General features: G+C 43.1%; 1 protein-coding gene across 7 annotated transcripts in view; it reads left to right on the top strand.

Annotated features, from left to right (window-relative positions):
- Cndp1 (carnosine dipeptidase 1) overlaps positions 1 to 12,405 on the top strand; it is a 36,104-nt gene that overhangs the window by 16,847 nt on the left and 6,852 nt on the right. For all 7 annotated transcript variants that reach the window (XM_074069635.1, XM_074069632.1, XM_074069634.1 and 4 more), the window contains 4 exons: positions 814 to 1,014; positions 3,928 to 4,012; positions 9,537 to 9,697; positions 10,914 to 11,078. In XM_074069635.1, coding sequence (XP_073925736.1) covers positions 814 to 1,014; positions 3,928 to 4,012; positions 9,537 to 9,697; positions 10,914 to 11,078 — 612 coding nt within the window. The remainder of the gene's footprint in view (positions 1 to 813; positions 1,015 to 3,927; positions 4,013 to 9,536; positions 9,698 to 10,913; positions 11,079 to 12,405) is intronic.

Genomic DNA, 12,405 nt, shown 5'->3' with positions numbered 1-12,405 from the left:
TGATTCGTGGTGACAACCCCCTCACCAGGCCTGATCGCCAGGCTTGTGCTATGTTGATTATACATGCATAATTGCTGTTAGAGTCCTGTATGTGTTCTGTGCTCTAGAAAAAGACCTTGATCTCTCCTCTTAATGTGGGTCTCAAAGACAGGAAGTTATAAATTATACAGACAAAAAAAAAGATCAAAACTGGATGGGAAAAGAGTCATGTTGTAAAAATTTTAAAGGAGCTGTTCTGTGCTTAATATTAACTAGAGAAAAACTCCAGTTCCATTTCCTTTAAGATCAAAGTCCTTGAAAAAGTTAAAAGGCAGATTGAAATCATAGCTGAAAAGTAACAGATACTTGAAATAAAAGTTTTCCTCAGGCTTAACAATCTTTCAAAGGAAAAAGTTCTTGTTTATCATGCCCAGAATTATGAGGTCGGAAGAGCCATTTGCAGTTGAGTAATCTTTCTTCAGAAATTCTGTTTGGGGGCCTTGGTGTGGTTCAAGTGGCAGAGTACCTTCCTCCCAGGCAGAAGCCCCGAGTTCAAACACCACCATCCTTTTGGGGATATGGAGGACAGTATTTCTTCTGTAGCAGAGGGAAGCCTTGTGGTGTTCCTATCCCAAATGCCCGGTCGTTCCATTAAGTGTATGGGCCCAGGAGTCTCTTCACTGGACTTTATCTTGAGCTCTTCAGTCTCAGTGAAAATGGGAGTGTGCATGGCCCGTACCTCCGATGAAGTGATAATTTAATATATCTGTGTCACTCATAAATGAAACCTGGACCATGCACATTGCACAATCTTGTGTTCTGTTGTTATTCTAGGATCTTCCTGTGAATATCAAGTTCATCCTGGAAGGTATGGAAGAGGCCGGTTCTGTTGCCCTGGAGGAACTTGTCACAAAAGAAAAGCATCGCTTCTTCTCTAGTGTAGACTACATTGTGATTTCAGATAATCTGTGGATCAGCCGGACGAAGCCGGCACTCACTTATGGAACCCGAGGGAACAGCTACTTCATGGTGGAGGTACTGGTGGGCGACACACATGGAGAGAAGCATTTAAAACCGTGGACAGGAGAGAGGAATCCATCCTGGGACCTCAGAGAGGGAAACAGGAAGCTCTCAACTGGGACACACCTGAGCAGTCACTGAGAATCTGGGGGTGTGGCTCACGAAGTCTGAAAAATTGGAGTGGATGTGCTTGAGTTGATGGGTTAGTTTTTTTTTAACTGTAGAGAGGATTCCTAGAGGACTGTGACTCACAAACCAAAAGGATTAGGAACTATGGCAGGAATAGCAGCTGACAAGGAGGACTGCCTGGTCAACAGTGGGGATGCTGTAACATTACCATGCATGTGCCTCAGGGGTCTCAGTGGCAAGAGGTACAAGTGCCATGATCAAGGGGAAAAGGAGGAGCACTGACACCCGAGGCTCCTACGATGCACGACGCACGGCCTCGCGTGGGTGTCTTAACTTCCAGGCCTTAGTTTCCCACCTTGAAAGTTGACACAATACCCTTCTCCACCCGCCACAAGTGGCAATCACTGCCTGTTATATTTAGTTCAAGTTTGAAATAGCTTCTTATCCTTTTCTATTCACACAGGCCACCTCTGATAGTGCAAGTTTTTTAGCATCAGTCTCTCCTGGGTAAATAGTTAGCTGCTTGTGGTTGTTTTCTCACATCACAACGTGTAGGCTTATTAGTGGGTGTGACCTTCAAGCTCAAGCAGTTGGGAAACTCAAATGTTGTGGACCAGATGGAAACATCACGCATTCTTAGGGTCTGAAAAACAATGTGTGCCCTTTCCAGGCATGATAATGTGAATCCCAGGGGTACAGGAATAAGACAGTCTCTGCCCCCAGGGATTGTACAGCTATGAGCACAGAGACTTAAGGAGATGGTGTGGGAGTGAACAGGAAAACAGGAAGCGGGGGAGATAATCTGGTGGACATCTCTTCCTTAAAAGAGAAGGAAGTGGTCAGTGAGAAGAAGGAGAGATGGAGCAATGGTTGGAGGGAGCATGGAATCTCAGAGAGCCTTCAGGAGGCAGTAGAAAGAGGGAGGTTCAGAGACCTGGTGTGTGTGGGTATGCACATGGGTGTAGGGGAGAGTATTTATGAGAACAAAGCACTGAGGAGGTGGGAGGAGATGTGATTCTGGGCTAAGGTAAGGAATTAGACTCTTCTGCAAGGGTATTGGTTGGTAGAGAGTTAAAAGTGGTGAAGCATCTACTTTTGTTGTTCTTGGCCTCTATTTTTTCTGCTGGGTGGGAAGTAAATTTATTTGCAGAGAAGTGTTGGCTTGAAGTAATCACTTTTAGGGGACAAGTAAGAAGACTAACTAGACCATGAAGTGCCAGGCAGAATGAAGGGTCCTCTCTGTGAAGATGGACACCTGCCCACAGCTGTGCTCGGAAAGGACTGGAGAAGACCCAAGAGTGTCAGGTTGATGTAGGTGAGGGGATTCCCAATGGTATATCCTGGAGAAAGCAGGGAAAAGCACATCAAGATGGGGGAACGCAGATAGGTTGACATGATAAGCAGTAAGTCAAGTGGGGGAAAAATAGGACAATAGGCAGGAGAATCTGGGAAGGGGTAAGGAATTGGTCTTAATGAGGACAAAGAAAGGCCATAAGTTAAAGTGACAAAGAAGGGGGAGAGAAATTGTGGTCAAAAGGCAGTACAGGTGGCTTAAGATTTCCAAAGTGAAAAAATGAAGAACAAGGAAGGTAAAACAGGTCCTGTCCAGGGTGGGTATCAGTGGGAGGGGAGAAGGATAAATGGAGAGGGTGAAGGAAGGTGATGTACTTTGTATGTGTATGAAAACAGAACAATGAAGTGAAATTTGTTGAAATTGTTATAAGAAGGGGAAAAGGAAGGGACAAGGGAATATTAAGGAAGGGGGAGAATTTAATTAAGATACATTATAAACACATATGTAAATGTCACAATGAAAGCCCCCGTACAACTAGTAAATTCTAATAAAAGCTGTAAAAAAAAAAGATTTCAAAAGTGAAACTGTAACCCCAACATTCTTTAGTTAATACTATTGCCTAATGAAATTTGAAGGTCTGAAGCTAAAAGTGATGAATGGAAAACTAGTCTTCCATTAAAGGTGGATAGGAGCAGGGAAAGACAGCTGGGAAGCAGTGATGGGAAGGAAAGAACTGAAGAGACAATATTTTAAAACCCAGTTCATTAGAAACTGATTGGGTGTGGTACACACAGGTGAGACCAACCTGGCAAAGAAGCAATTGCAGGAGAAGACATTGAATTTGTTTCTAGATCTATTGAATTTCAGAAACTAGAAGCACTGTCAACTGGAAGACACTAAAAGCAACCATGGTCTTTTAGGTTTGGATTTAGACAAAATGTCAGACCTACAGGATGACCATTTAAGGGCATGGATGTAGTAAATGGTATCATGTAAGTACTCCAAACTTCGGGTACAGAGGAAGAACCAGACAAGGATGAAACTGTAGGGGTGGGAGGAAGAAAACAGGTTATTTGAAGAGACATCAAAAGACTTGTCCTTCAGGCCACAAAAGAGAATAAAGGGAAGAAAGTTTCTTAGAAACCAAGGAAGGAGAATTTTTCCAGAGAGGTGACCTACACTATGGGATGATCTAAGAGCAAGACAAGTGTTTGAACAACAATAATTTAACCAATGAAGGCCTAATGTTCTCGGATAGATTTGGGGTGGTGGAATAGTTAGGGAATGAAGTCAGTTTCAGGGGGATTCAGAAAAGAGTGGGAGATGAAGAAACAGAAAGGTAGGGTCTCCAAGTCATGACTGAGAAACATAAGAAGTGAGGTCACGTCTGGAGGCCACCTACTTGTGTCAGGGGGTCATCTTTCAAGCATGGCTTCTATCATGCAAAAAGCTATCACTGAAAGAATCACAGCAGTAAGGTTTCTTCTCTTTTCCCTGTTTTACAGGTGAAATGTAGAGATCAAGATTTTCATTCTGGAACCTTTGGTGGTATCCTTAATGAACCAATGGCTGAGTTGATCGCTCTTCTCGGTAATATTTTATTTCATTTTCCCTTGGATTCTTTTTTGGACTTTGAACCAGCTCTGAATAAGGTTATAAGAAAAATCATTTTAGCCTTTCCTCCCCCTGTTTGAATGTTTCTTAGCCTTATAGTTAAGTCTGTGTTATTTTTTTCCATGTATTGAAACTCTTTCATTGGATATTGCAGCACATTTGATCACACAAAAGGGCAAGAGTGTAGAGACTGAAAGGATTTGAGAGCAAGAAGTCATCCCTGACGCTCTCACCAAAGCTTCCAGACCTGGAGTGGGAAGACAGTGGTGTTCTCAAGCCAGCTGAACCACAGTTTCCACCTCAGTAGACCTGCAGAATTTTTGACTATAGATAAAACAAAGTGATATCCAAAGAGGAAAGGAACTAAGTAATGTCACAAGACTCCAGCAGCCTTTGTCACTCCATAGACGGAGCAGCCCAGCCCTCCACACACTGGGCTGTAAACCATGGCATGTTCTAGGTGGAAGTAACCAGGTTGTACCCCTGCTCTGCCACAGGCCAGCTCCACAACACTGGACAAGCTATTTAAATTGTCTAGTTTTTGGTCTTTTCTGCAAACATGTATTTGCCTACTGAGGGTATTGAGGTTCCAGTAAGATGATGCATTTGGAATATTTATCACAGGGGCTGGAACACAGAGTGTCCAAGGATAACTAATGGTCTGCCCCAGTGAAGAGAAAGCTCTTATCCTACCCAGAACACCAAAGATGGTGCCAAATATGTCAGCACAGCTGCTTGCTCTCATTTTCCAAGGTTACAGAGGCTCCAGCTGCCACAGAGAGGCCGATGTGCTGGCTGACTGCACTGACAGCAGACCTCTGCTCTTGACCTCCTGTGGGTTGACTGGTGTGTGCAAGCGGATTTTTCTCAGGGAGCCCATTTATCCAGGACTTATCCCCTCAGTAGTTCTCCACATCAGGGCTGTCCAGGGTGGATTCCCCAGAAGCTAAAGAAACTTAAATTTTAGAAGAGGACTTCATATTCAGGAGCCCCCCTTCCATGGTCCTGGTGGGGACACTTTGATTTGACTCACATTAATTTCCTGTACATGTGTGTTATCTTCTAAGTTAATTCTTCTTGATTTAACCTTTTCTCTAGTTCCTGGTCCCCTTCTTCTATTGGCCTCAGTTGCTTTTGAGGTATCTGCTATAGTTTCTCTGCGTTGAGGGCAACAAATGCTATCTATATTTTTAGGTGTCTTACCTATCCTCATATCTCCCTTATGTGCTCTCCCTTGAATCTTGTGATCAAAGTCCAATCCCCTTGCTGTGTTTGCCCTTGATCTAATGTCCACATATGAGGGAGAACATATGATTTTTGGTCTTTTGGCCCAGGCTAACTTCACTCAGAATGATGTTCTCCAATTCCATCCATTTACCAGTGAATGATAACATTTCGTTCTTCTTCATGGCTGCATAAAATTCCATTGTGTATAGATATCACATTTTCTTAATCCATTCATTGATAGTGGGGCATCTTGGCTGTTTCCATAACTTGACTATTGTGAATAGTGCTGCAATAAACATGGGTGTGCAGGTGCCTCTGGAGTAACCTGTGTCACAGTCTTTTGGGTATATCCCCAAGAGTGGTATTGCTGGATCAAATGGTAGATCAATGTCTAGCTTTTTAAGTAGCCTCCACGTTTTTTTCCAGAGTGGTTGTACTAGTTTACATTCCCACCAACAGTGTAAGAGGGTTCCTTTTTCCCCACATCCTCACCAACACCTGTTGTTGGTGGTGTTGCTGATGATGGCTATTCTAACAGGGGTGAGGTGGAATCTTAGTGTGGTTTTAATTTGCATTTCCTTTATTGCTAGAGATGGTGAGCATTTTTTCATGTGTTTTTTGGCCATTTGAATTTCTTGAGAAAGTTCTGTTTAGTTCACTTGCCCATTTCTTTATTGGTTCATTAGTTTTGGGAGAATTTAGTTTTTTAAGTTCCCTATATATTCTGGTTATCAGTCCTTTGGGGCACCATCAAATCTTTAGCAGTCTGTCTCAAGATTGCTAAAGCACAATGGCTATATGGCATTGTTTTCAACTGTATGGCTTAGCTGGGCACAGAATTTCACTTAGCCCCACAATTGCATACTGTTCTGCTAAGGAAGAACCAGATCAGGATTATGAATGGGATGAGAAATCCATGATTTTTACTTTCAGTTATTTCTTTTCTTTTTTCAGTACTGGGTTTGAACTCAGGACCTTGTGTTTGCCAGGCAGGTGTTCTATCACCCGAGCCATACCTTCAGCCCTTCATTAATTTTTTGATATAAGTCAAACTGCCTTGACAAAGTGACTTCTGGATTGTGTCCTCTGTGTGGTCTTTGCATCCTTTGTACAAATTCATAGGGACATGGGGTTGATCAGACAAGCAAGGGGTCTTGCTTGCTGGCACACTGGGCTGGGAAACCCAAACAGCAGGGTGACCCCCATGCTCTATCTTGGGGCCACTGCGGATCACGATGTTAAGGTGGGAGGGGAGAGCTGGCTGTTCCATGTCTTCCCTGCTTGCTGGTAGGTAGTACATGTTCATGAAGAAACTGAGAATAATCCAGAAACAGCCTGCCCCTATGCCGTGTCCTAACCTATTTGTCCTCAGGTCAGAGTCTGCTGACCATGGTGACCATGGTGATTACTAACAGCACCAAATGCCCACGGAGCACCACTATGGAAAGTGCATGCTAGCCCAGTGGGGCACAGAGTGAGGTTAAATAAGTTCTCCGCGTCCAATGAGGCTCAAAACTTAATAGACTGGGGAGACAGTGGAGAGGAGCTGACAAACAAAGCTCCAACCTTCATGGCTTCCTTTCTCCAAACAGTGTACTCCTTGTTTCCTCGAGGCATGAAGCCAGCAAGACCACTGACCTAAGAGCACCTTCAAAAGCATTAAATGTCAGAATTCCAGGGCACACTTGAGCTCAAAAAGGATGCTTCCAGTGGGCACTTCCCAAGGCCGCCAAAGAGGCTGTAGAAAGTGCCTTGTGTTCCAGGAATTGTGATTTCCAATGGAAAGTGAGCATGAGCGGAAAGAATGAACTCTTTTTTTTTTTTTTTTATACTAGGGTTTGAACTCAGGAATTCACGCTTTCTAGGCAGGCGCTCTGCCACTTGAGCCACTCTGCCAGGCCAGGAATGAACTCTTAACCTTTGCCACTTTGAGTCCCCAGAATGGCACTTGAAGATGGAAGGACTGACTAGTGCTCCATGGCTCTTCCTAATCAGATTTCTCCGAGAGGGAAAATGGAAAGGAAAATGGGGAAATCATAGTTTTCTTTAGTCAGGATGTATCTGCTGGAATTTCTCCCAAGCTGGTAGTGGGAAAAGTACCTGCATCCTGAGAAAATGGAATCGTGATTTACAATGATGCTGAGAACTAAGGTCCAGGCTGATTACCAGCCATGTGCAGGCAGTGCTGGGAGAGCCAGTCCTTCTTAACCCCAGCCTGATTTGCTAAGGACATCTGGGTCACCATTGTCCTCACAATGGCAATGTCACTGCCCAGCATCCTAGTTCCTTGGAGTAGTCTGATTTTGGTGCCTGTAGTACTCAAGTCTACTTGTGAAAAGTATCAAAAGTCTGGCCAAGTTATGGAAAAATTTTGACTGCAAAAATTGTGCCCAGCATGCCCCTCAGCCTTACAGGCCCAGGGGCTCAGCCATGTGATCACATTGGCTTCCCGGTGGCTCTTCGGTGTTCCTGCATGGCCATTCCTCTTCACAGCTCTTCTCCTTGATCCACACTTATCCTTGACTCTGAGCCTTTCTGACTGGATCACGAGCAGGGATGGTCATGTATTTTTCCCGCTCTACCCCTTACATGGGAGATGTGGGCAGAAGCTTAGGGATGGGTGTTCATGTGAGTCTCCAATGGATTGTCTCACTGGTAGTGTTTCTATGTGTTTGAAGAAAATGAGAGAGGGTAGAAGACAGCAAATCCATTATGGCCAGTCCAAGTCTTCTGCACCAATATAGTTTTAGACTTGCATCCGACTATGAGTGTGAATCATAGTTGAAATCCAATACTGTTCACTATGTAGTGAGGGAAATTCTGTAACTCGGGACTCAAAGCATGATTGTCTGCAATTCTGTCCAGTACTGAGGTCACAGGAATGAAGTCTGGGAGAAGCACCCTCAGACCAGGAGAGGGGCCACAAGAGAAGCTGGTTGAAAAGAAGAGCAATGATGTCTTCCCTTCATGTTTTGCAAGTTGAGCTTCCTATGATCACCCTTAGAGCACTGGGACTTGTCAACTACTGCTGTCCCTGGGGACTTTGGTAGGGCATTTCCTGGCTTTCGTTGTGTCCACACAGAGCCAAGCAACCTGTTGATATGCTTACATAGTGTCATACTCATTACTTTGTGGTCAGAGATGCTCCCTTGTTGATGAAAAGTGGGGTCTTGTGTACCTGCACATCCAGGACAGAGATGTGTCCAATACTAAGTGTTGATGTGTCTGAAGTCTCCAAGATGTGCTTTGTAATTATTGATATTGATCTAAAAATCTTTTTCTTCCTTCTTTCCTTTCTTTTGATAGGGTCTCACCTTATAGCTAAGGCCGGCATTGAACTCTCCACTCTTCTGGCTCAGCCTTCCAAATGCTGGGATTACTGAAATGTACCACTGTATCTAGTGCAAAGATCTTAAAATAGAGTGATTCATAGTAATGTGCCTCCCCTAACATTGTCAAAATTCTAATCATATTAAGAATATGGAATACATATTTATGAAGTGATTTCCTTGAATAAAAATCCCTGTGTGGATTAAAGATTAATTTAGCTGCCCTGCAGACATTTGTGTCATTTATATCAATCTACTTCCTGGTTGCAATTTATTTTTGGTAAGTGTTTTCCACAGATACTGTGCACTGTTGGCTAAATCTCACTAGTGATGGCTCCCTCTATCAATATTCGTTTTATATGATTTTCTCCAAAATGCTAATAATAAAAAGCAGATTAGCATATATGTTGTTTACTATAAAGGATTTTCTAGTCATGATAGACTAGACCACAAGGGTATTACATCTGATTAAAAATGAGTATTTATCATATTATGGAATGTGTGCATAGGAGGAGAAAGTTGGGTAAGGGTGATGAACATACAGACACATACATATGTGTACGCTTGAAATTTTTTATTATGAGTACATACTACTTTTAACTAAGGGTAAGATAAAACTGAAACATGAACCTTGCTTTTGACACAAAAATTCTAGTTGAGAACTTGAGTCTCACTGATTTAACCTATTGTACACCCATGTGTTTCAGGGTCACCTGGTTGACCAGGTAACCATTACAGTGGATCTGACTCAGGCTAAGTCTACCTGGTGACCAACTCCTTCCTTCAGCCATCACCTCTCAGGTGGAGTTGCTGCCAGTGGTTCTGACCAGGTGGATCTGGAACAGTCACAAGGCCTGCTGCCATACAGGAGAGCCATCACTTGGCCACACAATCAGCACATTTGTAATTCTTACTTGGTCTTGTTTCTTATGTGCATTTTGTAGATAGCCTGGTGGACTCAACAGGTCATATCCTGATCCCTGGAATCTATGACCAAGTGGCTCCTCTTACAGAGGAGGAAAAAAAAACATACGAAACCATTGATCTGGACCTAGAAGAATATCAAAACAGTAGCCAAGTTGAGAAATTTCTGTATGGTACCAAGGTATGGCCACAAGCTGATGTATAATCTGAAAGAGGAATGATGAAAATGAATGTTTTCCCAATGTCTAATCAGTGCCTGATGTGCTAATCCATACTTCTTAGAACCAAAGCACATCGTAATGCCTAGGCAGATTTAGACTTTCACAGCCACTTTCCTGTGGTCTAGAGAAATCAGTCCTGTTTTGGGGTCCAGTTGGCACTGGGTCCAGGCACCTAACCATGAGCAATGACTCACTTTGTAGCCATTGCCTTCCAAAAGCAGTTTATTAACTTAAATCCCATGCCAGCCCTCAGCCAATGAGCCAGACTTTTTAACTTCATAGGTTAAGAAGAGTGAGAATGTTTCAGAATGCCCCAAGAATTTCCCAGACAGAATCAAGAGCCTTAGGGACTAATCTGTAAGTGAATACATCCAGAGGTCTAGTGTCTGTTCCTGGCAAATTTAGCCTTCTTTTCATTTCTTTCTCCTTTTTTTTGGTACTGGAGTTTGAACTCAGGACCATGAACTTGCTAGGCAGACACTCTACCACTTAAGCCAGGTCGACCCCTCCCTTCTTTTCCCTATAGTTATTTTTCAAATAGGGTCGTACTTTTATGCCTAGGCCAGCTGGATCACTATCCTGTGATCTGTCTCCTGAATAGCTAGGATTACAAGCATGAGCCACCATGCCTGGCCCCTTTTCCTTTTAAAATGCTTGCCTACTAGATGGTGGGGGGAGTGCAGAGGACTGCTGACTCCTGAGGAAACTACCAAGAGAAGGCAAAGTCACGCTGAAAAGAAGTAGGAGTATTTATTGTTGAGGCACATTTCTTCCCTCAGGATATGAAGCCACAACAAGAAAGAAAAGTGGTTCGAAGGCCCGAAGAGCTCTTTGATGTACAAGTTATCAACGCAATCAATGATCATGGATAGAAATTTATGATTAAACTCAATTTCTGAATCAGCCCCTTTGCCAATCAATTAACTCCAAACTACAGAGCCTGGGCAGAGAGGGGCGTAGGCAGCAACAGAGTGGCCAGATGAAGGATGTAGAGGAGGAGAAGCCTTATGTCCTGAGGGAAATGTCCACCTGATCTGTGGTCCAGAGGCAGCCAAACTAGGTGCTAATTAACTTATCAGTAGTGGGTCTCAGAGGCACAGATGTTGGTAGATACATGCAATATAATTCACCTGGATTTTAATTGGATGTTCTGTGGATGGTTTTGTTTTAATTTAGGAGGAAATTCTGATGCACCTATGGAGGTACCCATCTCTCTCTATCCACGGAATTGAAGGTGCCTTTGATAAGCCTGGAACTAAGACAGTCATCCCTGGCCGGGTTGTAGGAAAATTTTCAATCCGTCTAGTTCCTCACATGAATGTGTCTGTGGTAGAAAAACAGGTAACAAGTGTCCCTTGTCCCTCTGCCCAGCAGCACCATTTCCAAGTCCTGCACACCACAGTGTAGTAATTCAGGTGTCACAAGTGAAGTGTCATCTTTTCTGACACAAAAGAATGGGAACAAATGTCAAGGAACCAGTATCATTCTTGCTCAGTAAAAACCTCTTTCCTCAATTATATGCAATTACAGCAGTCAGATAAGTAACCATTTGGAGTGGCAGCAATGGGAAATTTTTAAAAATTAAATGGTAGCTGTAAAGGCAAGATTGGTTTTACACCTAGATGGAGTAGGTAACTGCCTACATACGCTTGGATGGAGCCAGGAAATCTCCATCCCAGTCATTATGTTTTTCCTGATGTCTGACATCAACACTTTGAAAGCAGCCATTTTAACGAAAATATATCTGGAAGGAGTTATATGTCTAAATTATCAACCCATCATCAATTTACCTCAAGGTAGTTTAACGAAAGTAGACTCTTAAATTTAAGTGAGCCAAAGAAATATCTCATCCCAATCTTCAGTCTCTCTCAATTCCATTATCTGCTTTCCTTGACTTGTTACACTAATTACATTCTAAAACAAAGGCTCCTCTCCTTCCCTTCCCCTCCTCATTTCCTACCTTTTGGATGCATTAAGCCTTTCTCACAACACACACATTCCTCAAGGGCAGGACCTTCTTTGTCTCACAGCTATATCCCCAGCACCTAGAACAGTTCCTGGCCCATGACAGGTAATAAAGGAAGGAACGAATAGAAGGAATGTTTTGTAGGATGGAGTTTCCCTTGGGAGGATTTCCACAGAAGCCACTGGAAAGGGAAAGAAATGGTTTCTGAAATGTCTCCTTCACAATTTTGCTTAAAATTACTCCACTTTTCAGAAGGTTTCCAAGATATTCATTAGGGTACTAATAAAACCCCAAACCAGGACATTTCAATTGAGAAGTTGTGCTTGTATTGTGTTTCATCATTTTCAGCAAACACCACTATGTATAAGACACTGGGATAAGAACATGGTGGTGGCAAGATGGGATTTGCAGGTATGGGTAAAAGGGGAATGAGAGCAAGTGTTTGCTGCTGGGTGAAGTCCAAGGTGCCTTCTGGCAGAACTCAGGGGAAATCACAGCATTCTAATTTGTCAGTTTGGGATTTCCTTCCCTTCCTCCCTTTTCTGTACTAGAGATTGAATCCAGGGCCTTACACTTGCTAGGCAAGCAAGGGGGGGGTACATCTTAAGCTACATGTACCCCCAGGTCAATTGACTTGAGGAAAGACTATACTCACTGAAAGCACAGGTTGAAATTCTTTTTTATTATTGATAATGCCACCTT

This window comes from Castor canadensis, chromosome 4, assembly GCF_047511655.1.
Source record: "Castor canadensis chromosome 4, mCasCan1.hap1v2, whole genome shotgun sequence".
Taxonomy (NCBI): Eukaryota; Metazoa; Chordata; class Mammalia; order Rodentia; family Castoridae; genus Castor; species Castor canadensis.
The sequence above is the reverse complement of the archived record's forward strand: the minus strand, read 5'-3'. Positions and strand labels throughout refer to the sequence as shown.